The sequence below is a fragment of the Salmo trutta genome, chromosome 13 (genome assembly GCF_901001165.1).
Source record: "Salmo trutta chromosome 13, fSalTru1.1, whole genome shotgun sequence".
In the NCBI taxonomy this organism is placed as follows: domain Eukaryota; kingdom Metazoa; phylum Chordata; class Actinopteri; order Salmoniformes; family Salmonidae; genus Salmo; species Salmo trutta.
The window spans coordinates 67,433,551-67,459,829 of record NC_042969.1 but is presented as its reverse complement, the minus strand read 5'-3'; the positions used below and the strand labels follow the sequence as shown (position 1 = coordinate 67,459,829).

The window sequence follows — 26,279 nt, the reverse complement described above, 5'->3', positions numbered from 1 at the left end:
TCTTATTTTTATTGTGCAGCTCCTGGTTAGTTTTCTCCGATCCTTTTTCAGGAAAAGCCTAATTTTTCTCGTAATTTCATTAACCACCGAGAAATACCCTAAGGTCAATTGCTTGCTTAAACCATAGACATTAAGGAGGCCTAAACAGAGAAATCAAACTAAAGCGAACTGTTTCTACATCACGTGCCTTTGAACTACGTCACTAGCGCGGGAGTTATTCATTATTCTGAGTCCTTCCTTTTGCAGCGTTCTGAGTTTACTGACGCGACCACTTCGATTCGCATCTTTATAACATACCAGTAAGTAACAATGTAATGTTTTGCATAATTAACAGATTTTAATGAAACCCGTGGAACACTACAATCCAGTAAGTAAAAGCATTCACATTTCTGTACAATACATGACATGCAATTGCAAGGTTTTTCAACGTCCCTGAAACTGTTTCACAATCACTTTACTAGCACTATGATTTGATTTTCGAATGGCTATTTTCGTGCTACTTTGTATGCGTTGTTTTTGGCAACCTTGTACTTTACAAAGTTTTTGGCACAGATTCCTGTTGGAATGTTCCAATTATACCCACCCCCACAGTACTGTCACAGAGCCAGAGATATGCTTTGAAAATGACATAAATGTCAAGATATTCTGTTCTCCTTAATAATAATAGGATGGTGTCATCTATGGCTATTCCATGTCAGGCTTTGTGGTTAATGTGTCTTCCCTTAGATTGGAAGGTTGGGGGTTCAATCCCCCAGTCAAGTTATACCAAAGACTCAAATGTGACCTGATGGATCTGCTTGGCTTTCAGCACTAAGGAAATGGATTGGGGGCAAGGCCCTGCGGCAGACTAGCATCCTGTCTAGGGAGTATACTTTTACATCAAGCTGCCTAACGATATACAGAAACAGGAGATAGGCTATTGCCCCATGGGTCGATAAGGCTTACTTATTTACTATGCCAGTTTGGGATCAAGGATTTGAAGACTCTTCCCAACCAAACTGGGTGTTGGGATGTTGTTTGGAACTACCGGGCCTGTAACTTCATGCGAGACATGAAAGCGGGGCAGCAAGTATTCTTCTAGCACAGTAACTGCAAGGAGCCTGGAATATCTGGAGTTGTGAAGGTGAGCCTCTACCTGTTCCTATTTGTTGGTTGTATTTCAGGTATGGTGCCTCTCACCTGCTTTCTCTTTTCCAGATTGTAAAGGAGTCCTATGTGGACCAGTTTTACAAGAAAGATGTCCATTACGACACCTCCAGCAAGGCAGACAACCCCAGATGGAGTATGGAATGATTTCATGTTTACATTTGTGTTCCAAATGGCTTGAGATCAAGATACATCACTAATATGTAACAGGCTTTTTAAAAATCACAATCCAATTTACTGTACTAGTACTCTGCTGGCTTGTTTCATGTTTGACTGTCAGGTTGGTGTCCAGCTTGAGAGGATGTTGAATCACTTCATTCCTCTGTCTGAGTTGAAGAAGACCCACCTGCAGCACAAGGCAGGCCCCTGAATGGCATGGCTCTCTTCACCAGGGCCAGGCTGTCTGTCCAGCCCCTCACTAGTGGTACGTGGAGATCAGTGACACTGAGTAATATGGTTGTCAAATCTCCACCTCATCATAGTTTACAAAGCTTTTGTCTAAGTAAAATCATATATTAAAAACAAATTAAAATGAGTTTGGAGGACAAAGACCCACTGTGAAGATTTGGACAAGATGATGATGATGGTAATATGTTTACTGTCTATTGAACCATTGTGCTTGTATTGAATGAAAATTGTCTCAATGTTTCTGTTTGTCAGACACCCTGGAGTTTATTTCTAATATTAAATATGTTTATATTAAGACAGTTCATGTGTTTGCCTTCACTGTCTATAAAGGGGATCATTTCAGTCTAAACATGCAACATTTTCATTTCCAAGGTAATCAATCATCAGTCCATTGAAATATTTCAGGTGCAAGCAACTTATTTCTATACCAAAATGAGTCTGTGGATAACAATGCATAAGGCATCAATTTATTTCAGTTTTGGGGAAGGGGCTATAATTAGTCATTTGCAGAGCACAAAAAAATACAGGAACATTTCAGGCTAAAAGAAGTGCGTTAAACGTATTGAGGCAACAGGATTTAATTTGCTTGATACACTTAGGCACGACATTTCAAGTCTAACATGGACGATACAGAAGACTTCTTAATATCAGACCTCAAATACAAGCACTTAAAATCCCTGCCTAACACTATTGGAATGCTTAGGTAAAGCATGTAAATGTAATGGTCATATTTTGACACCGTCTGTATGCTATTCACTGTACATGATGGTATAAGAGGGTGAGAGTTCTATAGCTCTTATTTGCAGGACTTTAAAATGAATGGGTTAGTAATACTTTATCTAGCCCTCTCACGCAAAGAAATTAGATGACACTTCCAATGCAGTAGAAACCTTCCATTGATCTCGCTGCAATCATTACACAAGGACTGAGAGGAGAATGTATGTGGAGAAGCAACGGATACATATCTGTGCAAAGATACGATTTCATTATGACAGACCACATTAAAATGTCAGGAATGCATTTGACTGGGTATGGAATGTTTTCAAAATGCATTGCTGTTACTCATGACTAACTCCCTATGACAATACAGTGTTGTATATAGAGTTAGAATCCATTCATATAAAGCTAGAAATATATTTTGTGACGAAGAAAGTTGATAAATTGAAGATGACATGATGGTATAATATTCCATTTTTAGGGTATCACGCACAGGGGAGATCTAAATAAGTGGCCGGCTTTACTTTCACCGGATATGTGTGTTGGAGTTCACCTGCAGCGGAATTTTAGGCCCCTGTAATGCCTCATGCAGGCTTCTTTTTCATTGTTCAGGTGTTTACCTCTAGACTTCCCTTCATCCTTCCTTTATTCAGCAGCCCTAACAAACAGAGGGCTACTTTATCAGTGATCATGTGAGCTGACAGGTGCCCCCCACTACTTTTCCACAGACACTGCCAGTCTTCTGTGAGGAGAATGAGTGGAGGCAGCTTTAGGCGCTGTCCTCCCTCGCCGCCTTCTCCAGAGCACTCTCTAAACTGACTGAGCCCTCAAACCGCTGGGCTCCGATGGTGGCCTGGCTCGACATGCTCTTCCTCACCACATCCCCTTTCCTCCACAGTGTGATTTCCTGATTGAGAAGGAAGTGGTCATGAGCTCATTGTCTTAATCACTAAAGCATTTCCATAGGGACACATTTACTGCTAGGTAGGAATGCAATATATAATGTGCATCACAGTGAACAATGGATACACCATGTTGAACCTGACACTTGATAAATTCCCTCTATAAGGGCACACAATTTAATCTGGGATCACTGCTAACAGTCACCCATCAGAAGCCACTGTTCTGTACCTGCTGTTTGAAGTAGCGTCTCTCCTCCTCATCAATCAGCACCAGATTAAGGTAGTAACGCACAGAGAACTTCTTATTGATGTCTCGCATGGTAGGGGTCATCTCATAGCCAGCCAGAAACAACCGGATTGGAATTGACTCTCCTTAAACATAATTAAAACACCCAGTTAGACCTGATAGGTAGTTTGAGTATTGCAATTTTCAAAAGCATACAATCTTCACTATATCCTTTACCTCGGACAGGAGCTCCATCCATGATCTCATATTTGGCGATGGTGTCATTTTCATGGTACACACTAGGACCGGTGCCAGTTGTCTCCCTTTTGATGATGTCAATCTCCATGTGCTTGATTTTAATCCGCACCAGCAGGAAGTAGATTTTACCCACAATGACATCTTTCAGGTGGTACCTGTGAAAGACAGGAATGATTGTCACAGGACTGCTCTGCCGCAAAGACAAAAAGGAAAGGTTCTAAGCTACAATGATTTCTGCATGTTCCTGTGACTAGGAGTGGCATTTTGTTATTTTGTAAATTGACCAAAAAAATTAAGGTGACTGAGGGTACTGAAAAAATGTATCTCTTTCAGCCTTACTTGGATTTGTTGTACTCAAACTCAATGTGGAGACAGTCTTCGATCCCAACTTCCATTTTTATTGACGAGTTGAGCTCTGGGTACGTGCTAAGTGTGTGCACCACAATATCCATCTCTTTACTGATGTCATTCAGTCTCCTGCTCACCGTAGCGCGCAGAAAATACCTGCAAGTACAACCAACAGACACTGAGCAAACCTGCTGTAATCTCAACAGATGTCATCCAACAACATATCCTCATTGCATCCTGAGGCTATAAAAGATGGGCATTATCATAACCACTAATCATGATTTGTGTGTGTAATGCAAGACATTGAGCATGTGAAGCACACAAACATTACTCTTGCTGAGGATGTAGTGCTAGGCACATGACTGTCGGGTCAAAGGGGATCTCGGGTTAAAAAGTGAGCCATAACGTAATAGTTATTTTGGCAGAGAATGTTCAGGCCGAATGTTTCCTTACCGTAGCTTCACATTCTGGCCTGTGTAGGACTCATAGGGCTTCTCAACATGGGTGAACTCAAAGTCGAAGGTCTGTGACTGAGTAAGCTCACCAGGCCTTGCCAGATCTTTCACCAGGGAGACAAACTCATGATGGTTTCCTCTGTCGTAGTACAGCTCTGTGAAGGAAGGACAGGTATACACTTCAGACATTCAAAGACATCGCAAAATAATCCCTCTCATAGAATGCATCTAGGCCTATTGGCACATTCGACACAACTGTTGTTGACTAAAAAGTCCAATATAAAGCGACATTGCATTTATTATGATTAATTTGGAATAGATATCACTGCATTAAACTAAGAACACTCACCAATCTGGCCTACAAATTCGATTTTGATGCCTTGATGTTCCAGTCTTTTCCCAGGGTTCTTCAGTGTAACGTTGACCTTTCCTGCCACAGTCTCCCCATCATAAAATAGGAAATATTTGTCCTTCTTCCCATCTTCAGTCTTATGTTCAGCCTTCTTTCTCGTCTCAGCATCAGTCAGAACTACATCAATTTCTGCACTTTGGCCAAAACTGAAGAAACTCATGCTTGTTATTTTCTGGCCCGTTTTATGAACAAGGTTAAGATTGATCGGATCTGAACAGATCTTTTAAGACCAATTTAGGTGACACTTTCAGTGACCTATTTCTTACTGAAGTAAATTCTGTCGTTCATTCGAAATGACGGAAAGTGCAAAAACACCGACTTGTTTGTTACCAGCAATGATCACAACGTAGTAATTCTGCTTATAGTCAGCACATGCAGATGTTAGCGTTATTTTACCTTTATATTTCTTCTCAAATTCAATTGAATTCAATTATACACAGCACCATGTCTTCATATCCCTTTCGATGAAATAGCCTAAATACTACAAAACATGTCGCATGGTGATATCCACAAACACTGAAGAATGTTGCGTTTCCCTCGAACTCAAGATGTATCCGTCATTCAGACACCGATTAACAATGTAGTGAGTCTTGATTGTTTCCTTTAGAACGTTATTCACGTTAAATTGTATATTTCCTGAAAATGCATAATATTGCAAACGAACTTCCTATGTTGTTGCACTTCCGGGGTTGTCTGGTTGACTGCATTATTTTTCAAAATAAAAGATTAACTATTCTGTAGTCATTTGCAAATAAAAAGTCCCAACAATACAATAAATACAGTTACTAATGTTATTTGTCTTTATTGACAAAATGATGTAAGCATAACAGTATCCATTACTTGCACTACAACGAACATTTTACATTTTACAACAGTTCCTGAGTAGTGTTATTTAACAAAATAACCATGTTTCAAAAAGTCATTTTTAACAATTTCAATTTGAAACATTGTTTCATACTGATATATTGTTACTGATAAACATGTATGTGTAGACATTTGTTTCTAAAAAAGTTGTATTTCCTGTATATCCATTAATATTGTATATTGTGTTCATAAAGAAAATACAGTTAATTGTGAGTCAAAACTGGACAATATGTCCAATATTTATAAAGTACGTAATTAGTAAGCAAAGAAGGTCACTTATACACAGACACGGCACTCTGAAAAAAATCATAATTACTTGATATAATCATAATAATACATCTTAACTTGCAGCATTATAATGGGATTATACTGTATAACTGTAATATGTTTCTTTGTTATTCTGAACGCAGAGAATAAAGTCAGTTGGCTTTTAAGCACAACAGACAGTTTCACTGCGCCCCTTAGCTCTGCATGTAAAAGAGTTCATCAGCTTTTTAAACATGCCCAACTCATTATATGTATGCATGTATGTACAGTTGAAGTCGAAAGTGTACATACACCTTCGCCAAATACATTTAAACTCAGTTTTTCACAATTCCTGACATTTAATCCAAGTAAAAATTCCCTGTCTTAGGTCAGTTAGCATCACCACTTCATTTTAAGAATGTGAAATGTCAGAATAATAGTAGCGAGAATGATTTATTTCAGATTGTATTTCTTTCATCACATTCCCAGTGGGTCAGAAGTTTACATACACTCAATTAGTATTTGGTAGCATTGCCTTTAAATTGTTTAACCTGGATCAAACGTTTCGGATAGCCTTCCATAAGCTTCCCACAATATGTTGGGTGAATTTTGGGCCATTCCTCCTGACAGAGCTGGTGTAACTGAGTCAGGTTTGTAGGCCAACTTGCTCACACACGCCTTTTCAGTTCTGCCCACAAATTATCTATAGGATTGAGGTCAGAGCTTTGTGATGGCCACTCCAATACCTTGACTTTGTTGTCCTTAAGCCATTTTCCACAACTTTGGAAGTATGCTTGGGGTCATTGTCCATTTGGAAGATCCATTTGCGACTAAGCTTTAACTTCCTGACTGATGTCTTGAGATGTTGCTTCAATATATCCACATCATTTTCCTACCTCATGATGCCATCTATTTTGTGAAGTGCACCAGGCCCTCCTGCAGCAAAGCACCCCCACAACATGATGCTGCCACCCCCGTGCTTCACGGTTGGGATGGTGTTCTTTGGCTTGCAAGCCTCCCCCTTTTTCCTCCAAACATAACGATGGTCATTATGTTCAAACAGTTCTATTTTTGTTTTTGTTTCATCAGACCAGAGGACTTTTCTCCAAAAAGTACGATCTTTGTCCCCATGTGCAGTTGCAAAACGTAGTCTGGCTTTCTTGATGGCGGTTATGGAGCAGCGGCTTCTTCCTTGCTGAGCGGCCTTTCAGGTTATGTCGAAATAGGACTCGCTTTACTGTGGATATAGATACTTTTGTACCCTGTTTCCTCCAGCATCTTCACAAGGTCCTTTGCTGTTGTTCTGGGATTGATTTGCACTTTTCGCACCAAAGTACGTTCATCTCTAGGAGACAGAACGCGTCTCCTTCCTGAGCGGTATGACGGCTGCGTGGTCCCATGGTGTTTATACTTGCGTACTATTGTTTGTACAGATGAATGTGATACCTTCAGGCATTTGGAAATTGCTCCCAAGGATGAACCAGACTAGTGGAAGTCTACCATTTTTTTCTGAGGTCTTGGCTGATTTCTTTTGATTTTCCCATGATGTCAAGCAAAGAGGCACTGAGTTTGAAGGTAGGCCTTGAAATACATCCACAGGTACACCTCCAATTTACTCAAATTATGTAAATTAGCCTATCAGAAGCTTCTAAAGCCATGACAACATTTTCTGGAGTTTTCCAAGCTGTTCAAAGGCACAGTCAACTTAGTGTATGAAAACTTCTGACCCATTGGAATTGTGATACAGTGAATTATAAGTGAAATAATCTGTCTGTAAACAATTGTTGGAAAAATTACTTGTGTCATGCACAAAGTAGATGTCCTAAACGACTTGCCAAAACTATAGTTTGTTAACAAGACATTTTTGGAGTGGTTGAAATACGAGTTTTAATGACTCCAACCTAAGTGTATGTAAACTTCCGACTTCAACTGTATGTATGTACAGTGGGGCAAAAAAGAATTTAGTCAGCCACCAATTGTGCAAGATCTCCCACTTAAAAAGATGAGAGAGGCCTGTAATTTTCCTCATAGGTACACGTCAACTATGACAGACAAAATTAGAAAAAAAAATCCAGAAAATCACATTGTAGGATTTTTAATGAATTTATCTGCAAATTATGGTGGAAAACAAGTATTTGGACACCTACAAACAAGCAAGATTTCTGGCTCTCACAGACCTGTAACTTCTTCTTTAAGAGGCTCCTCTGTCCTCCACTCGTTACCTGTATTAATGGCACCTGTTTGAACTTGTTATCAGTATAAAAGACACCTGTCCACAACTTCAAACAGTCACACTCCAAACTCCACTATGGCCAAGACCAAAGAGCTGTCAAAGGACACCAGAAACAAAATTGTAGACCTGCACCAGGCTGGGAAGACTGAATCTGCAATAGGTAAGCAGCTTGGTTTGAAGAAATCAACTGTGGGAGCAATTATTAGGAAATGGAAGACATACAAGACCACTGATAATCTCCCTCGATCTGGGGCTCCACGCAAGATCTCACCCCGTGGGGTCAAAATGATCACAAGAACGGTGAGCAAAAATCCCAGAACCTCACGGGGGGACCTAGTGAATGACCTGCAGAGAGCTGGGACCAAAGTAACAAAGCCTACCATCAGCAAGGGCATTGAAGATGAAACGTGGCTGGGTCTTTCAGCATGACAATGATTCCAAACACACCGCCCGGGCAACGAAGGAGTGGCTTCGTAAGAAGCATTTCAAGGTCCTGGAGTGGCCTAGCCAGTCTCCAGATCTCAACCCCATAGAAAATCTTTGGAGGGAGTTGAAAGTCCGTGTTGCCCAGCGACAGCCCCAAAACATCACTGCTCTAGAGGAGATCTGCATGGAGGAATGGGCCAAAATACCAGCAACAGTGTGTGAACCTTGTGAAGACTTACAGAAAACGTTTGACCTGTGTCATTGCCAACAAAGGGTATATAACAAAGTATTGAGAAACTTTTGTTATTGACCAAATACTTATTTTCCACCATAATTTGCAAATAAATTCATAAAAAATCCTACAATGTGATTTTCTGGATTTTTCTTTCTCATTTTGTCTGTCATAGTTGAAGTGTACCTACATGCCTCTCTGATCTTTTTAAGTGGGAGAACTTGCACAATTGGTGGCTGACTAAATACTTTTTTGCCCCACTGTATGTATTACCAGTCGACAGTTTGGACACTTACTCATTACAGGGTTTAAATTTATTTTTTTTCTATTTTTTCTATTTTCTTCATTGTAGAATAATAGTGAAGACATCAAAAATAAGAAATAACACACATGGAATCATGTAGTAACCCAAAAGGTTACAAATCAAAATATATTTTATATTTGAGATTCTTCAAAGTAGCCACCCTTTGCCTTCATGGCAGCTTTGCAAACTCTTGGCATTCTCTCAACCAGCTTCATGAGGTAGTAACCTAGAATGCATTTCAATTAACAGGTGTGCCTTGTTAATTAGTGGAATTTATTTCCTTCTTAATGTCTTTGAGCCAATCAGTTGTATTGTGACACGGTATGGGTGGTATACAGAACACAGCCCTATTTGGTAATAGACCAAGTCCATATTATGGCAAGAACAGCGCAAATAAGCAAAGAGAGAGAAACGACAGTCCATCATTACTTTAAGACATGAAGGTCAGTCAATACGGAACATTTGAAGAACTTTGAAAGTTTCTTCAAGTGCAGTCGCAAGAACCATCAAGCGCTATGATGAAACTGGCTCTCATGAGGACCTCCACAGGAAAGGAAGACCCAGAGTTACCTCTGCTACAGAGGATACGTTCTTTAGAGTTACCAGACTCAGAAATTGCAGCCCAAATAAATGCTTCACAGAGTTCAAGTAACAGACACGTCTCAACATCAACTGTTCAGAGGAGACTGTGTGAATCAGGCCTTCATGGTTGAATTGCTGCAAAGAAACCACTACTAAAGGACACCAATAATAAGAAGAGACTTGCTTGGGCCAAGAAACACGAGCAATGGACATTAGACCGGTGGAAATCTGTCCTTTGGTCTGATGGGTCCAATTTATTTATTTTTGATTCCAACCACCATGTCTTTGTGAGACAGAGTAGGTGAACGGATGATCTCCTCATGTGTAGGTAGTTCCCACCGTGAAACATGGAGGAGGTGTGATGGTGCTTTCCTGGTGACACTGTCAGGGATTTAGAATTCAAGGCACACTTAACCAGCATGGCTACCACAGCATTCTGCAGCGATAAACCTTCCCATCTGGTTTGTGCATAGTCCCACTATCATTTGTTTTTCAACAGGACAATGACCCAACACACTTACAGGGTGTGTAAGGGCTATTTGACCAAGAAGGAGAGTGATGGAGTGCTGCATCAGATGACCTGGCCTCCACAATCACCCTACCTCAGCCCACTTGAGATGGTTTGTGATGCGTTGGACCGCAGAGTGAAGGAAAAGCAGCAAGTGCTCAGCATATGTGGGAACTCCTTCAAGATTGTTGGAAAAGCATTCCAGGTGAAGCTGGTTGAGAGAATGCCAAGCGTGTGCAAAGCTGTCATCAAGGCAAAGGGTGGCTACTTTGAAGAATCTAAAATATATTTTGATTTGTTTAACACTTTTTTGGTTATTACATGATTCCATATGTGTTATTTAATAGTTTCGATGATTCACTATTACTCTACAATGTAGAAAATAGTAAAAAAAATATAGAAAAACACTTCAATGAGTAAGTGTGTCCAAACTGGTACTACATACATGCATACAACTGTTCAAAAGTTTGAGGACACTTAGAAATGTTCTTGTTTTTGAAAGAAGGCACTTTTTTTTGTCCATTTAAATAACATCAAATTGATCAGAAATACAGTGTAGACATTGTTTATGTTGTAAACGACTATTGTAGCCTGAAACGGCAGATTTTTTATGGAATATCTACATAGGCGTACAGAGGCCAATTATCAGCAATTTCTTGCATGGAATAGCCTTCATTTCTCAGAACAACAATAGACTGAGTTTCAGAAGAAAGTACTTTGTTTCTGGCCATTTTGTGCCTGTAATCGAACCCACAAATGCTGATGCTCCAGATACTCAACTAGTCTAAAGAAGGACAGTTTTATCGCTTCTTTAATCAGAACAACAGTTTTCAGCTGTGCTAACATAATTGCAAAAGGGTTTTCTAATGATCAATTATCCTTTTAAAATGATAAACTTGGATTAGCTAACACAACGTGCCATTGGACCACAGGAGTGATGGTTAATGATAATGGGCCTTTGTACACCTATGTAGATATCCCATTAAAAATCAGCTGTTTCCAGCTGCAATAGTCATTTACAACATGAACAATGTCTACACTGTATTTCTGATCAATTTTATGTTATTTTAATGGACAAAAAAATTGCATTTCTTTCAAAAACAAGGACATTTCTAAGTGACCCCAAACGTTTGAACGGTAGTGTATATAAAACTATTGACACAACCTACCTTCATATTAACATAAACTAGTCCAGCTTGCATTCAGAGGTAATGAAATACTGTTTTTTTAAAACAGGTTTGTTGTACTTTGTAGAAATTTTAGGAAGTAAAAAACCTTGTTTGTCTAAAAACAGTATGGGGGAATGTTCCAGCGTCAGTTAAGATGAACATGCTGGTGGAAGTTCAAAAGTCACAGCTTTAAAAAAAATCGTACTGTAATTAGTTACAGTAATGACCGAGGACGAAACATATTTGTGCTACAAAAAAAGTAAACAGTGTACTAACAGGGACATGACGTTGCAGTTGCCTATCAGAAAGCAAAATTGAAATAATGATTGATCTTTTTCATTATGATAACTTTGGCAAGCTTGTAGGTTCATGTGCAATGTTACAGCTCAAATTTCTCACACGAAGCCCCATTATGGGATTTGACCCTCTTTTGACTTCAGAGTGTCTCCTCTTCAGTGTGTCTCCTCTTTAGTGTCTCCTCTTTAGTGTGTCTCCTCTTCAGTGTGTCTCCTCTTTAGTGTGTCTCCTCTTCAGTGTGTCTCCTCTTCAGTGTGTCTCCTCTTCAGTGTGTCTCCTCTTCAGTGTGTCTCGTCTTCAGTGTGTTTCCTCTTCAGTGTGTCTCCTCTTCAGTGTGTCTCGTCTTCAGTGTGTTTCCTCTTCAGTGTGTCTCCTCTTCAGTGTGTCTCGTCTTCAGTGTGTTTCCTCTTCAGTGTGTTTCCTCTTCAGTGTGTTTCCTCTTCAGTGTGTCTCCTCTTTAGTGTGTCTCCTCTTTAGTGTGTCTCCTCTTTAGTGTGTCTCCTCTTTAGTGTGTCTCCTCTTCAGTGTGTCTCCTCTTCAGTGTGTCTCCTCTTCAGTGTGTCTCCTCTTCAGTGTGTTTCCTCTTTAGTGTGTCTCCTCTTTAGTGTTGCCTCTTCAGTGTGTTTCCTCTTCAGTGTGTCTCCTCTTCAGTGTGTCGCCTCTTCAGTGTGTCTCCTCTTCAGTGTGTCTCCTCTTCAGTGTGTCTCCTCTTCAGTGTGTCTCCTCTTCAGTGTGTTTCCTCTTCAGTGTGTCTCCTCTTTAGTGTTTCCTCTTTAGTGTGTCTCCTCTTTAGTGTTTCCTCTTCAGTGTGTTTCCTCTTGAGTGTTTCCTCTTTAGTGTGTTTCCTCTTCAGTGTGTCTCCTCTTCAGTGTGTCTCCTCTTCAGTGTGTCTCCTCTTCAGTGTGTTTCCTCTTCAGTGTGTCTCCTCTTTAGTGTGTCTCCTCTTCAGTGTGTCTCCTCTTCAGTGTGTCTCGTCTTCAGTGTGTTCCCTCTTCAGTGTGTTTCCTCTTCAGTGTGTCTCCTCTTTAGTGTTTCCTCTTTAGTGTGTCTCCTCTTTAGTGTTTCCTCTTCAGTGTGTTACCTCTTGAGTGTTTCCTCTTTAGTGTGTTTCCTCTTCAGTGTGTCTCCTCTTCAGTGTGTCTCCTCTTTAGTGTGTCTCCTCTTCAGTGTGTCTCCTCTTCAGTGTGTCTCCTCTTCAGTGTGTCTCCTCTTTAGTGTGTCTCCTCTTTAGTGTGTCTCCTCTTCAGTGTGTTTCCTCTCCAGTGTGTTTCCTCTTTAGTGTGTCTCCTCTTTAGTGTTTCCTCTTCAGTGTGTCTCCTCTTTAGTGTGTCTCCTCTTTAGTGTGTCTCCTCTTCAGTGTGTCTCCTCTTTAGTGTGTCTCCTCTTCAGTGTGTTTCCTCTTCAGTGTGTCTCCTCTTCAGTGTGTCTCCTCTTTAGTGTGTCTCCTCTTTAGTGTGTCTCCTCTTTAGTGTGTCTCCTCTCCAGTGTGTCTCCTCTCCTCTTTAGTGTGTCTCCTCTTCAGTGTGTCTCCTCTCCTCTTCAGTGTGTCTCCTCTTCAGTGTGTCTCCTCTTCAGTGTGTCTCCTCTTCAGTGTGTCTCCTCTTCAGTGTGTCTCCTCTTTAGTGTGTCTCCTCTTTAGTGTGTGTCTCCTCTTCAGTGTGTCTCCTCTTCAGTGTGTCTCCTCTTCAGTGTGTCTCCTCTTTAGTGTGTCTCCTCTTCAGTGTGTCTCCTCTTCAGTGTGTCTCCTCTTTAGTGTGTCTCCTCTTTAGTGTGTCTCCTCTTTAGTGTGTCTCCTCTTCAGTGTGTCTCCTCTTCAGTGTGTCTCCTCTTAGTGTGTCTCCTCTTAGTGTGTCTAGTGTGTCTCCTCTTCAGTGTGTCTCCTCTTTCAGTGTGTCTCCTCTTCAGTGTGTCTCCTCTTCAGTGTGTCTCCTCTTCAGTGTGTCTCCTCTTAGTGTGTCTCCTCTTCAGTGTGTCTCCTCTTTAGTGTGTCTCCTCTTTAGTGTGTCTCCTCTTCAGTGTGTCTCCTCTTCAGTGTGTCTCCTCTTCAGTGTGTCTCCTCTTTAGTGTGTCTCCTCTTTAGTGTGTCTCCTCTTCAGTGTGTCTCCTCTTTAGTGTGTCTCCTCTTCAGTGTGTCTCCTCTTTAGTGTTTCCTCTTCAGTGTGTCTCCTCTTCAGTGTGTCTCCTCTTTAGTGTGTCTCCTCTTTAGTGTGTCTCCTCTTTAGTGTGTCTCCTCTTTAGTGTGTCTCCTCTTCAGTGTGTCTCCTCTTTAGTGTGTCTCCTCTTCAGTATGTTTCCTCTTCAGTGTGTCTCCTCTTCAGTGTGTCTCCTCTTTAGTGTGTCTCCTCTTTAGTGTGTCTCCTCTTCAGTGTGTCTCCTCTTTAGTGTGTCTCCTCTTTAGTGTTTCCTCTTCAGTGTGTTTCCTCTTCAGTGTGTTTCCTCTTCAGTGTGTCTCCTCTTCAGTGTGTCTCCTCTTCAGTGTGTCTCGTCTTCAGTGTGTCTCCTCTTCAGTGTGTCTCCTCTTTAGTGTCTCCTCTTCAGTGTGTCTCCTCTTCAGTGTGTCTCCTCTTCAGTGTGTCTCCTCTTCAGTGTGTCTCGTCTTCAGTGTGTCTCCTCTTCAGTGTGTCTCGTCTTCAGTGTGTCTCCTCTTCAGTGTGTCTCCTCTTCAGTGTGTCTCCTCTTTAGTGTGTCTCCTCTTCAGTGTGTTTCCTCTTCAGTGTGTTTCCTCTTCAGTGTGTCTCCTCTTTAGTGTGTCTCCTCTTCAGTGTGTCTCCTCTTCAGTGTGTCTCCTCTTCAGTGTGTCTCCTCTTTAGTGTGTCTCCTCTTCAGTGTGTCTCCTCTTTAGTGTGTCTCGTCTTCAGTGTGTCTCCTCTTCAGTGTGTCTCCTCTTCAGTGTGTCTCCTCTTTAGTGTGTCTCCTCTTTAGTGTGTCTCCTCTTCAGTGTGTCTCCTCTTCAGTGTGTCTCCTCTTCAGTGTGTCTCCTCTTTAGTGTGTCTCCTCTTCAGTGTGTCTCGTCTTCAGTGTGTCTCCTCTTCAGTGTGTCTCCTCTTTAGTGTGTCTCCTCTTCAGTGTGTTTCCTCTTCAGTGTGTCTCCTCTTTAGTGTGTCTCGTCTTCAGTGTGTCTCCTCTTTAGTGTGTCTCCTCTTTAGTGTGTCTCCTCTTCAGTGTGTCTCCTCTTTAGTGTGTCTCCTCTTCAGTGTGTCTCCTCTTCAGTGTGTCTCCTCTTTAGTGTGTCTCCTCTTCAGTGTGTCTCCTCTTTAGTGTGTCTCCTCTATCTCAGATGTCAAATGATAAATGATGATTTGTGACGGAAGTGACCCTGATGGAAATATAAATGATCAAAAAAATACATCCACCTGCAGTTGATAATTATTTTCCTTTGTCATTTTTAATAATACATTGTGATTACACTTTAGCTCAATAATAATAATATAGAAAACACAACTAAGTGAATTTTATTTACCTCATCTGCTTCGGCATAGTCAACGCCATCATCCTGCGCTGGAAGTTTGTAGCTAAAACAGACAATAAATCCTTAATTTCCACACAAAGACGTACTAAGCAATTCACAGCACATAATATGTCACTATTAAACTGGTCCATTTAGCTTTAAAAGCCCTGTACAGAACAATGGATGTCGATTAAGGCAGCCCCCCGCACCTCTCTGATTCAGAGGGTTTGGGTTAAATGCAGATGACACATTTCAGTTGAATGCATTCTGTTGCATAACTGACTAGGTATCCCCCTTTCCCTTTCATACTATATCGTACTTTTTGGGTTAATTTTTACATTTTATTTTTAATTACATTTTCTATTATTATCTATATTACTATTACTTTCACTGCATTGTTGGAAAGAGCTCTCAAGGTAAGAATTTCCCTGTACTGTTTTACACCTGTTGTATCCTGTGCACGTGGCAAATAAACATTGAAACTAGAGGTTGACCAATTATGACTTTTCAACGCCGATACCGATTATTGGAGGACCAAAAAAAGCCGATACCGATTAATCGGTAAATAATGACAATTACAACAATGATGACAAATACAACAATACTGAATGAACAATGAACACTTTTATTTTAACTTAATGTAATACACGAATAAAACCTATTTAGTCTCAAATAAATAATGAAACATGTTCAATTTGGTTTAAATAATGTAAAACACAGTGTTGGAGAAGAAAGTAAAAGTGCAATATGTGCCATGTAAAAAAGCTACCGTTTATGTTCCTTGCTCAGAACATGAGAAATATGAAAGCTGGTGGTTCAATATTCCCAGTTCTTCAATATTCCCAGTTCAGAAGTTTTAGGTTGTAGTTATTATAGGAATTATGACGCGTCGACTATTTCTCTCTATACCATTTGTATTTCATATACCTTTGACTATTGGATGTTCTTATAGGCACTTTAGTATTGTCAGCCTAACCTCGGGAGTTGATAGGCTTGAAGTCAAACAGCGCTGTGCTTCAAGCATTACTAAGAGCTGCTGGCAAACGCAGTAAAGTGATGTTTGAATGAATGCTTACGAGCCTGCTGCTGCCTACCACCGCTCAGTCAGACTGCTCTATCAAATATAAAATCAGACTTAATTATAATATAATAAACACAGAAATACGAGCCTTTGGTCATTAATATGGTCAAATCTGGAAACTATCATTTAGAAAACAAAACTTTTATTATTTCAGTGAAATACAGAACCGTTCCGTATTTTATCGAACGGGTGGCAACCCTTAGTCTAAATATTGTTGTTACATTGCACAACCTTCAATGTTATGTCATAATTATGTAAAATTCTGGCAAATTAATTACGATCTTCACACAGTTTGCAACGAGCCAGGCGGCCCAAACTGTTGAAGTGACACAATTTCCCTAATTATTATTGCCTGCTAACATGAATTTCTTTTAACTAAATGTGCAGGTTTAAAAAAATATACTTCTGTGTATTGATTTTAAGAAAGGCATTGATGTTTATGGTTAGGTACATTTGTGCAACGATTGTGCTTTTTTCTCGAATGCGCTTTTGTTAAATCATCACCCATTTGGCGAAGTTGAAGTAGGCTGTGATTCGATTATAAATTAACAGGCCCCGCATTGATCATATGCAAAGCAGGACAAGCTAGTTAACCTAGTAATATCATCAACCATAGTTAACTAGTGATTATGTGAAGATTGATTGTTTTTTTATAAGATAAGTATAATGCTAGCTAGCAACTTACCTTGGCTTCTTGCAGTCACAAGGTCCTTTTGACGCTGCACTCGCGTAATAAATGGTCAGCCTGCCACGCAGTTTCCATGTGGATTGCAATGTAATTGTCCATAATCGGCATACAAAAAGGCCGATTACGATTGTTATGAAAACTTGAAATTGTCCCTAATTAATCAGCCAATGCCGATTAATCGGTCGACCTCTATTTGAAACTGCATAGCCCTACTCACTTGGTTCCTGTGAGATCCTTGCTGGAAGAGAAGCAGCGATGTTTGTGTGCATGACAAACCCCCACCATCACAACAATGAATCCAGCCAATGCCGCCAACACCTTCAGGAAAATCCCCACAATGTCGACATCATCTGAAAATACAAACAGGGCATTTTGAGATGAGATCTGGGTAACATAAACCCAAATTTAAACAACTTACAGCCATGGTACAATACATTTTTGGGGGGTGAGAGGATGGAGGGGGGCCGGAGGAAAATTAAAAATAATTTGTAGACTGCAAATTGACCGCAAGAAGCCCAATCAGATATAATATTTGTCTAAAACATAATCATTTAGCCCACTGGCCACCAGTTTGGGAACCCTGACTTAAAGGAATGACCTTGGAATGCATGTCCATGTCAACCGCTATGATTAATGTGCACTAGAGTAGATGCATGTGAGTCACTTGCAGGTTTGGTAACACATAATAGTATGTTCAGTGTGGCAGCGGTATGACACACTGACATATTTAAATCAAATCAAAGTTTATTTGTCATGTGCGCCCGAATACAACAGGTGTAGACCTTACAGTGAAATGCTTATTTACAGGCTCTAACCAATAGTGCAAAAAGGGTATTAGGTGAACAATAGGTAGGTAAAGAAATAAAACAACAGTAAAAAGACAGGCTATATACAGTAGCGAGGCTATAAAAGTAGCGAGGCTACATACAAACACCAGTTAGTCAGGCTGATTGAGGTAGTATGTACATGTAGATATTGTTAAAGTGACTATGCATATATGATGAACAGAGAGTAGCAGTAGCGTAAAAGAGGGATTGGCGGGTGGCGGGACACAATGCAGATAGCCCGGTTAGCCAATGTGCGGGAGCACTGGTTGGTCGGGCCAATTGAGGTAGTATGTACATGAATGTATAGGTAAAGTGACGATGCATATATGATAAACAGAGAGTAGCAGCAGCGTAAGAGGGGTTGGAGGGGGGGGGCACACCTGTTTGATTACCTGTTCAGGAGTCTTATGGATTGGGGGTAAAAACTGTTGAGAAGCCTTTTTGTCCTAGACTTGGCACTCCGGCACCTCTTGCCATGCGGTAGTAGAGAGAACAATCTATGACTGGGGTGGCTGGGGTCTTTGACAATTTTTAGGGCCTTCCTCTGACACCGCCTGGTGTAGAGGTCCTGGATGGCAGGCAGCTTAGCCCCAGTGATGTACTGGGCCGTACGCACTACCCTCTGTACTGCCTTGCGATCAGAGGCCGAGCAATTGCCGTACCAGGCAGTGATGTAACCAGTCTGGATGCTCTCGATGTTGCAGCTGTAGAACCTTTAACATGATCTCCGGACCCATGCCAAATCTTTTTAGTTTCCTGAGGGGGAATAGGCTTTGTTGTGACCTCTTCACGACTGTCTTGGTGTGTTTGAACCATTCTAGTTTGTTGTTGATCTGGACACCAAGGAACTAGAAGCTCTCAACCTGCTCCACTACAGCCCCGTCGATGAGAATGGGGGCGTGCTCAGTCCTCCTTTTCCCGTAGTCCACAATCATCTCCTTAGTCTTGGTTATGTTGAGGGATAGGTTGTTATTCTGGCACCACCCAGCCAGGTCTCTGACCTCCTCTCTATAGGCTGTCTCGTCGTTGTCGGTGATCAGGCCTACCACTGTTGTGTCGTCTGCAAACTTAATGATGGTGTTGGAGTCGTGCCTGGCCATGCAGTCGTGGGTGAACAGGGAGTACAGGAGGAGACTGAGAACGCACCCCTGGGGAGCTCCAGTGTTGAGGATCAGCGTGGCGGATGTGTTGTTACCTATCCTTACCACCTGGGGGCGGCCCGTCAGGAAGTCCAGGATCCAGCTGCAGAGGGAGGTGTTTAGTCCCAGGATCCTTAGCTTAGTGATGAGCTTTGAGGGTACTATGGTGTTGAACGCTGAGCTGTAGTCAATGGATAGCATTCTCACATAAGTGTTCATTTTGTCCAGGTGGGAAAGGGCAGTGTGGAGTGCAATAGAGATTGCATCATCTGTGGATCTGTTTGGGCGGTATGCAAATTGGAATGGGTCTAGGGTTTCTGGGATAATGGTGTTGATGTGAATAATGACCAGTCTTTCAAAGCACTTCATGGCTACGGACGTGAGGGCTACGGGTCTGTAGTCATTTAGGCAGGTTACCTTTGTGTTCTTGGGCACAGGGACTATGGTGGTCTGCTTGAAACATGTTGGTATTACAGACTCAATCAGGGACATGTTGAAAATGTCAGTGAAGACACCTGCCAGTTGGTCAGCACATGCCCGGAGCACACGTCCTGGTAATCCGTCTGGCCCCGCAGCCTTGTGTAACTTGACCTGTTTAAAGGTCTTACTCACGTCGGCTACGGAGAGCGTGATCACACAGTCATCCGGAACAGCTGATGCTCTCATGCATGCCTCAGTGTTGCTTGCCTCAAAGCGAGCATAGAAGTGATTTAGCTCGTCTGGTAGGCTCGTGTCACTGGGCAGCTCGCGGCTGTACTTCCCTTTGTAGCCTGTAATAGTTTGCAAGCCCTGCCACATAAGACGAGCGTCGGAGCCGGTGTAGTATGATTCAATCTTAGCACTGTATTGACGCTTTGCCTGTTTGATGGTTCGTCGCAGGGCATAGCAGGACTTCTTGTAAGCTTCCGGGTTAGAGTCCCGCACCTTGAAAGCGGCAGCTCTACCCTTTAGCTCAGTGCGAATGTTGCCTGTAATCCATGGTTGGGGTATGTACGTACGGTCACTGTGGGGATGACGTCCTTGATGCACTTATTGATAAAGCCAGTGACTGATTTGGTGTACTCCTCAATGCCATCGGAAGAATCCCGGAACATGTTCCAGTCTGTGATAGCAAAACAGTCCTGTAGTTTAGCATCCGCTTCATCTGACCACTTTTTTATAGACCGAGTCACTGGTGCTTCCTGCTTTAATTTTTGCTTGTAAGCAGGAATCAGGAGGATAGAATTGTGGTCGGACTTACCAAATGGAGGGCGAGGGAGAGCTTTGTACGCGTCTTTGTGTGTGGAGTACAGGTGATCTAGAATTTTTTTCCCTCAGGTTGCACATTTAACATGTTGATAGAAATTTGTTAGAAATTATTTCAGTTTCCCTGCATTAAAGTCTCCGGCCACTAGGAGCACCGCCTCTGAGTGAGTGGTTTGCTGTTTGCTTATTTCCTTATACAGCTGACTGAGTGCGGTCTTAGTGCCAGCATCTGTCTGTGGTTGTAAATAAACAGCCACGAGAAGTATAGCTGAAAACTCTCTAGGCAAGTAGTGTGGCCTGCAATTTATCACAATATACTCTACCTCAGGCGAGCAAAATCTAGACTTCCTTAGATTTCGTGCACCAGCTGTTATTTACAAATATGCACAGACCGCCCCCCCCCCCGTCTTACCGGAGTGTGCTGTTCTATCTTGCCGGTGCAGCGTATATCCCGCTAGTTGAATATCCATGTCGTCATTCAGCCACGATTCCGTGAAACATAGGATATTACAGTTTTTGATGTCCCGTTGGTTGGATATTCGTGATCGTACCTCGTCTAATTTATTGTCCAATGATTGCACGTTGGCGAGTATTATTGACGGTAATGGCAGCTTTCCCACCTGCCTTCTCCGGGTCCTGACAAGACATCCGGCTCTTTGTCCTCTGTACCTGCGTCGCATCCTCTTGCAAATAACGGGGATGTCGGGGATGTAACGGGGATGTAAACAATACATAGTCGCAGTAAGAATGTCAGTTGGGTGTTTAGTGCAGCATGGCCTACTCACAGACGTCCATCAGCTGTGTGGGACACTGTGCATGTCCAGCTACATTCTTTGCCTGGCAGTAATACTCCCCCGCATCCTCCTTCCTCATCCGGCGGAATTTCTGGAGGAAAAAATGCCCGAAATCAACGGCTTTTCTCTTGTACCAACATCACCCAACAGTTGGATCTACTGTCTCATTAAACATGATATTCATATATCTAGTTTCCGTTCAATCTCCCAGTCCCATTAATTCCTTACCAGACCACCCGTGTCAGCGTTAATGGAGTAGGTGGAGTTGATAAACTTGGGGCTGCTCTTTGGGTCCTGGGGAAGCTCCTCGTTGTTGCGGAACCAGTGGTACTGTGAGGCAGGGAAGCCCTCGTTCTCTAGGCAGCGCAGCTCAGAGGACGTGCCAACAGTCACCGCCACAGGCACACTGCACCTGGGCACCACAGGCTTTACTGCACAGACAATAAATAAATAATAATTGTACACAATGGTCCGACTGGAATTCAACTTCTGCTTTTTCCCAACTGCTCTGGAAGACACACATACATATAGGCAAAGGGCAGAGGTCATACTGCGGCACCCAAAAAACAGTTTTCTTTAGAGAGAGAGTGAGCACATAACACAGTCTTTACTTAGAAATAGACAATACTGAAAAAACACAGCAAACTCTACTACAGGATTAAAACATCGGTCAACAACACACCTAACATTGACTAGGCCTATACTGAGATTGACCAGCGGACACACATATATCGCAGGCCAATGACAAGGTGGGAGCTCTGCATTGGTTAAGTGACACGGGAATATGACAATACGACCTCACCCCTGACAGCAAGACTGATTAGAATTTCATCAAAGTGTTTGTGGTCATCAATGGCAGCGACCTCACAGCGGTACTCTGCCGTGTCTGCACGGCTGGTGTTGAGGATCAGTAGGTTGGCCGGCTGGATCAGCTGGGCTCTGTGCTCCAAGTCCCCTAATAGAGAGGCAAAAACCCACTCCAACCTCTCATTCACTTACAGAGAATAATAACACAGTTCTGAGGCCAATATGGTGTTGGTAAGGTGCTTAAAAAAAATAATAATCTTACCCGAAATTTGATTTTGAAAGTACACATAACTAGGGACGCCGTTTTGGATTTTCTTCCATTCGATTCTGGGGTTGTTTGTTGAGATGGACTCTATCAAGCAGGTCAACTCAATAGCTGGAAAGAAAACCGTGATACTACGACGTCAAAACACCGGCAGACAACAGAAGAGACTGGCAGACAGACGGGCAATGGAAGAAAAATGATTCAGAGAGAATTAGTCAGTGTTTCAGTGACTTACGTTCAAATTCATTTGCCCACACAGTCTTGTCTGTGGTTCGGAGAATTACCCCAAGTGATGGAATGTAGCCTGTAAAAGTCAAGAAATGCCCGTTAAATGCCAATGCCGTTAAACAGATAGGCCTAAATGATTAGAGGGTCAGGAGGTGTAGGCCTATAGCTACAGAGAGGGTGAGAAAGAGCCTTAGGGTCAAAATTAACCATTTCTCCTGAATAATTTCTCATGTCTAGGTGGAGACAGGCGGAGCACATCTCAAGGGGAACACAAGTCTTAGTATTAGTGTCATTTCATCACTTATCCTAACTCTACAAAACACTCTCAAATGAAACAATTGGGAGATATACTTAGGGAGGCTTAAGAGTTACTAAAATAACACACAGTGAGTAATAAAAACAGTCCCTCCTTCTGTGTGGGCGTCAGCGATATTAAGGACTCCTAATGAGGGGTGAAATCAAGACTGGAATGTATTGGAGCACAATTCATCTGAGTGTATTAAGCACTTCCAAGGTATAATCCAGACAGATAAAAGCCCTGCGGCTGATTTAAAATGTCTCTGGTTATCAATTCATGATGCACATGAAAGACAATTCCCTCATATGCAAGATGGGCCTGCAATAACCTGGCGGTTTGGTGGAGGATAGGCTAGTTTTATTGTACGTCCCTCTCAGAGACTGTGAGAACACGTGTAAGCTTTTAGGATGGGTTTGATCACTGCCTCAAAGGCTTCAGCCAGCCCTCAGAGTGGAGAAAACATGGATCCTGCCAAAGTGGAGCACTCAGTCATATTAGCTCAGCTGTGAGCGCTGATGAGATCTGACTCTCAGCTTCCGTCACAGCAACTGACTTTCAAACCCCTGTACATCATGAGCTATTTTTACAACAAAAGTGACTGACCATCCTGAGAGATACAAGAAGAGCTTGTCCAGCAAATCTTCCTCTGGTAAACAGAGCAGGGACAGCCTATCCCTGTAAAACCACTCATTAACCTTCAATTCCTTTACAATGTACTTAGACTGAACATAATATGAACTACTAGTCTATAAATAGCTTAAACTACATGTCTCATTTTTTTCTGCCTACAACCAGACAGGCAGACAGTGTCCAAGCTTCACTGTATCCCCCCACCTGCATGAGGCTTTGTTGACTCAGACAGTTTTCAGACTGTGGGAGAGAATCTGTGGTTAATTAAGAAGACAATGGCTGATTGCTATTGTGTGCCTGGAATAAAAGCATTCCATAGCCGAAAGCTTTCCACTGTATAGCCTACATAAAGAAAGGGATCTCTCTCTCTCTCTCTCAAAAGACCCAAGCTGTTGATCCAGTGCATCCATCCATCCATCTATCTATATCTTTTTTCAAAACCCATTTCCCAGACATTCCAGCACAGCCACTGTAAAAGCAGCCAAATCAAATTGTATTTGTCACATGCTTTGTAGACAGTAAAATACTTACTTACGGATCCCTTATGGATGAGTAAAAAGATACAAAAAATGTAATCATTTTTGTTGTTGAAATAGTGACAGTGAATAACAAATAAAAAGAATGAGTAAACATAGCATGGCTATATATAGGGAGTAGAAACGAACATGGGAGCGCCAGTGCTGAGTCTGTGTGTACACTATACATACAAAAGTATACACCCCTTCAAATTAGTGGATTCATCTATTTCAGCCACAGCCGTTACTGACAGGTGAATATAATCAAGCACTCAGCTATTCAATCTCCATAGACAAACATTGGCACCATGCTCAATGCCAAGCATCGACTGGAGTGGTGGAAAGCTCGCCGCCATTGGACTCTGGAGCAGTGGAAACAAGTTCTCTGGAGTGATGAATCACGCTTCACCATCTGGCAGTCCGATGGACTAATCTGGGTTTGGCGGATGCCAGGAGAAGGCTTCCTGCCCCAATGCATAGTGACAACCGTAAATTTGGTGGAGGAGGAATAATGGTCTGGGGCTGTTTTTCATGGCTAAGCCCCTTAGTTCCAATTCAGGAAAATCTTAGCGCTACAGCACACAATGACATTCTAGATTATTCTGTGCTTGCAACTTCCAACTTCAGCATGACAATGTGCTCGTGCACAAAGCGAGTCTCATACAGCAATGGTTTTTCGAGATCAGTATGAAAGAACTTGACTGGCCTGCACAGAGAACTGACCTTAACCCCATCAAACACCTTTGGGATGAATTGGAACGCCAACTGCGAGCCAGGCCTAATTGCCCAACATCAGTACCCAACCTCACTAATGAAATTGTGGCTGAATGGAAGCAAGTCCCATCAGCAATGTTCCAACCTCTAGTGGAAAGCCTTACCAGAAGAGTGGAGGCTGTTGTAGCAGCAAAGGGGGGACCAACTCCATATTAATGCCCATGATTTTGGAATGAGATCTTCGACGAGCAGGTGTCCACATTCTTTTAGTCATGTAGTGCATGTGTATAGAGTCAGTGCAAGAGAGTCAATGCAGGTTAACCCGGGTAGCCATTTGGTTAGATATTTAGCAGACTTGTTTAGAATTCTTCTGGCTTAGGGGTAGAAGTTGTTCAAGGTCCTGTTGGTTCAACACTTGGTGCATTAGTACCGCTTGCCGTGCGTTAGCGGAGTCTTTAGCAGAATAAAATAATTCATACAATGAAATGTAGGCCTACCTGACAGCTTGGATGGAAATAATGGTTGACATCATCATCACATTTTGAGCGACAGATGAAGAGAGCTCAACGTTAGAAGATACAAAAGCAGTGTGCACAACCTGTTCTCGCTTTATTTAAATATGAATGAAAAACTGCTGAGGATTGTGTGAGCGTTTAAATGTGATTATAACGCATGTATAAAGAAAATGAATTACCATCTAATAATTGTGTGGCTCATCCTCAGCATGTTTACACCCGGCCAAGCTACTACTAGTATGCTAGGATAGTAGGAAAACCTTTTAACTAGTCAGCGCGATCATTTTCATAACAAAGCATAGCCATGTCTGCGAATTAATACATTTGCGATGCACAACACGTACCGTTAAACTACACCTTATCTTAGTGGAAATGAAAATAACTTACCAAGAATCGAGTAAAGGATGAAAAAAGACATCAGTCGTTGTAACGCCATCTTGAACCGTCTGATTTATCGGTAATTCTGGCACACATAAACCATCTCGCTAGCTACATCACACGCAGTGCCTGGTCTGAAGGGGTGAACAGGCTGGTGGACGTTTCCATAGCTACAAGGGCATCAGGGCGGAAAAGGCATAGTCCCGAAACCGGAAATGCCTTTACATCTGTTTTATAATGATGGTGTCCAATAATGCAATTTCATTAATGTGCAAAACAATATTCATGCTCCTTAATTCCCTCTGATATATCCCATACGCAGCTTTGACCCCGAGAACTAATCAATGCAAATGTCATTCTCTGTGAACATGACAGGTTAAGGTGAGAGAAACGGTACACACTCTTTTCAAGCCATTTCGTCGGGTGGGCGGTGCTGTACGTCACGGTGGGCGTGGGTTTGAAAGTGCTAGGACTGTCGGATGATGCGCGTCCACGTTCATCCGAGAACCCTCCACCTAGGACGTAATTCATACATCTAACTGTGGTGGGTTTATAGTTTACAGTTGCACTTTAATATGAGTACGTCATGTTGCTTTATTTGAACTAACAATAGCTAGCTACCAAGTGGCTGGACCAGTTTCCCCCAAAGTTCATTTGTAACGTCAAGTTTTGTTTGCTAACCAACCAACAACGTCAATGCCGCTATCACGCCAACCTACAAAATGTACTTAAATGAAATATATGAAACTGATCATGACTAAATGTAATCTAATTTCAATGCGATTAGTTAGTCAACATATACAAATATCAGTATTGTGTCAATCACTAAGATTAATTATTTGCGTTGCTGGTTTAATTAAAAAAAACTCATAATCTGATGGATTTTGGATGACCTTGGTTTTATTTATTTGTTTGAGGGCATATGCATGAGGCCAATGTTACCATATTATTTTGGAGGCATACATACACACCCA

The 26,279-nt window shown here is 41.9% G+C and overlaps 2 protein-coding genes and 1 long non-coding RNA gene across 4 annotated transcripts; 1 reads left to right on the top strand and 2 right to left on the bottom strand.

Moving 5' to 3' along the window:
* The first annotated feature begins 17 nt into the window (after positions 1–17).
* LOC115206384 (uncharacterized) lies at positions 18–1,853 on the top strand. 2 transcript variants are annotated; one of them, XR_003880794.1, is made up of 4 exons: positions 18–299; positions 727–1,123; positions 1,198–1,282; positions 1,427–1,853. It is a non-coding gene; the product is annotated as an uncharacterized LOC115206384 (long non-coding RNA). The 2 variants fall into 2 exon arrangements; XR_003880793.1 differs by having other exon boundaries at positions 1,198–1,853.
* Positions 1,854–1,999: 146 nt separating this feature from the next.
* LOC115206383 (vacuolar protein sorting-associated protein 26B-like) lies at positions 2,000–5,580 on the bottom strand. Its single transcript, XM_029773268.1, has 6 exons — positions 4,810–5,580; positions 4,459–4,615; positions 3,997–4,161; positions 3,637–3,812; positions 3,403–3,545; positions 2,000–3,178 (listed from the first exon to the last, which is right to left on the bottom strand). The coding sequence occupies exons 1-6, from the start codon at positions 5,030–5,032 to the stop codon at positions 3,041–3,043; spliced, it is 1,002 nt and encodes a 333-aa protein (XP_029629128.1). The 5' UTR covers positions 5,033–5,580; the 3' UTR covers positions 2,000–3,040.
* Positions 5,581–14,938: 9,358 nt separating this feature from the next.
* On the bottom strand, positions 14,939–25,526 carry LOC115204938 (junctional adhesion molecule C-like). Its single transcript, XM_029770517.1, has 9 exons — positions 25,315–25,526; positions 22,263–22,331; positions 22,025–22,138; positions 21,758–21,910; positions 21,184–21,386; positions 20,947–21,046; positions 17,168–17,300; positions 15,194–15,245; positions 14,939–15,049 (listed from the first exon to the last, which is right to left on the bottom strand). The coding sequence occupies exons 1-9, from the start codon at positions 25,361–25,363 to the stop codon at positions 15,014–15,016; spliced, it is 909 nt and encodes a 302-aa protein (XP_029626377.1). The 5' UTR covers positions 25,364–25,526; the 3' UTR covers positions 14,939–15,013.
* Positions 25,527–26,279: the final 753 nt, after the last annotated feature.

What these genes read in the sequence shown, in the direction of transcription:
- LOC115206383 (XM_029773268.1), bottom strand. Translation starts at nt 5,032, where the DNA reads ATGAGTTTCTTCAGTTTTGGCCAAAGTGCAGAAATTGATGTAGTTCTG. An exon ending in TTTGAGTACAACAAATCCAA is followed by an intron (nt 3,813 to 3,996) that starts GTAAGGCTGAAA and finishes TGTCTTTCACAG; the next exon opens with GTACCACCTGAAAGATGTCA. An exon ending in GACGCTACTTCAAACAGCAG is followed by an intron (nt 3,179 to 3,402) that starts GTACAGAACAGT and finishes CTTCTCAATCAG; the next exon opens with GAAATCACACTGTGGAGGAA.
- LOC115204938 (XM_029770517.1), bottom strand. Translation starts at nt 25,363, where the DNA reads ATGGCGTTACAACGACTGATGTCTTTTTTCATCCTTTACTCGATTCTT. An exon ending in AATCAGTCTTGCTGTCAGGG is followed by an intron (nt 21,387 to 21,757) that starts GTGAGGTCGTAT and finishes TTGTCTGTGCAG; the next exon opens with TAAAGCCTGTGGTGCCCAGG. An exon ending in AAGGATCTCACAGGAACCAA is followed by an intron (nt 15,246 to 17,167) that starts GTGAGTAGGGCT and finishes TGTCTGTTTTAG; the next exon opens with CTACAAACTTCCAGCGCAGG.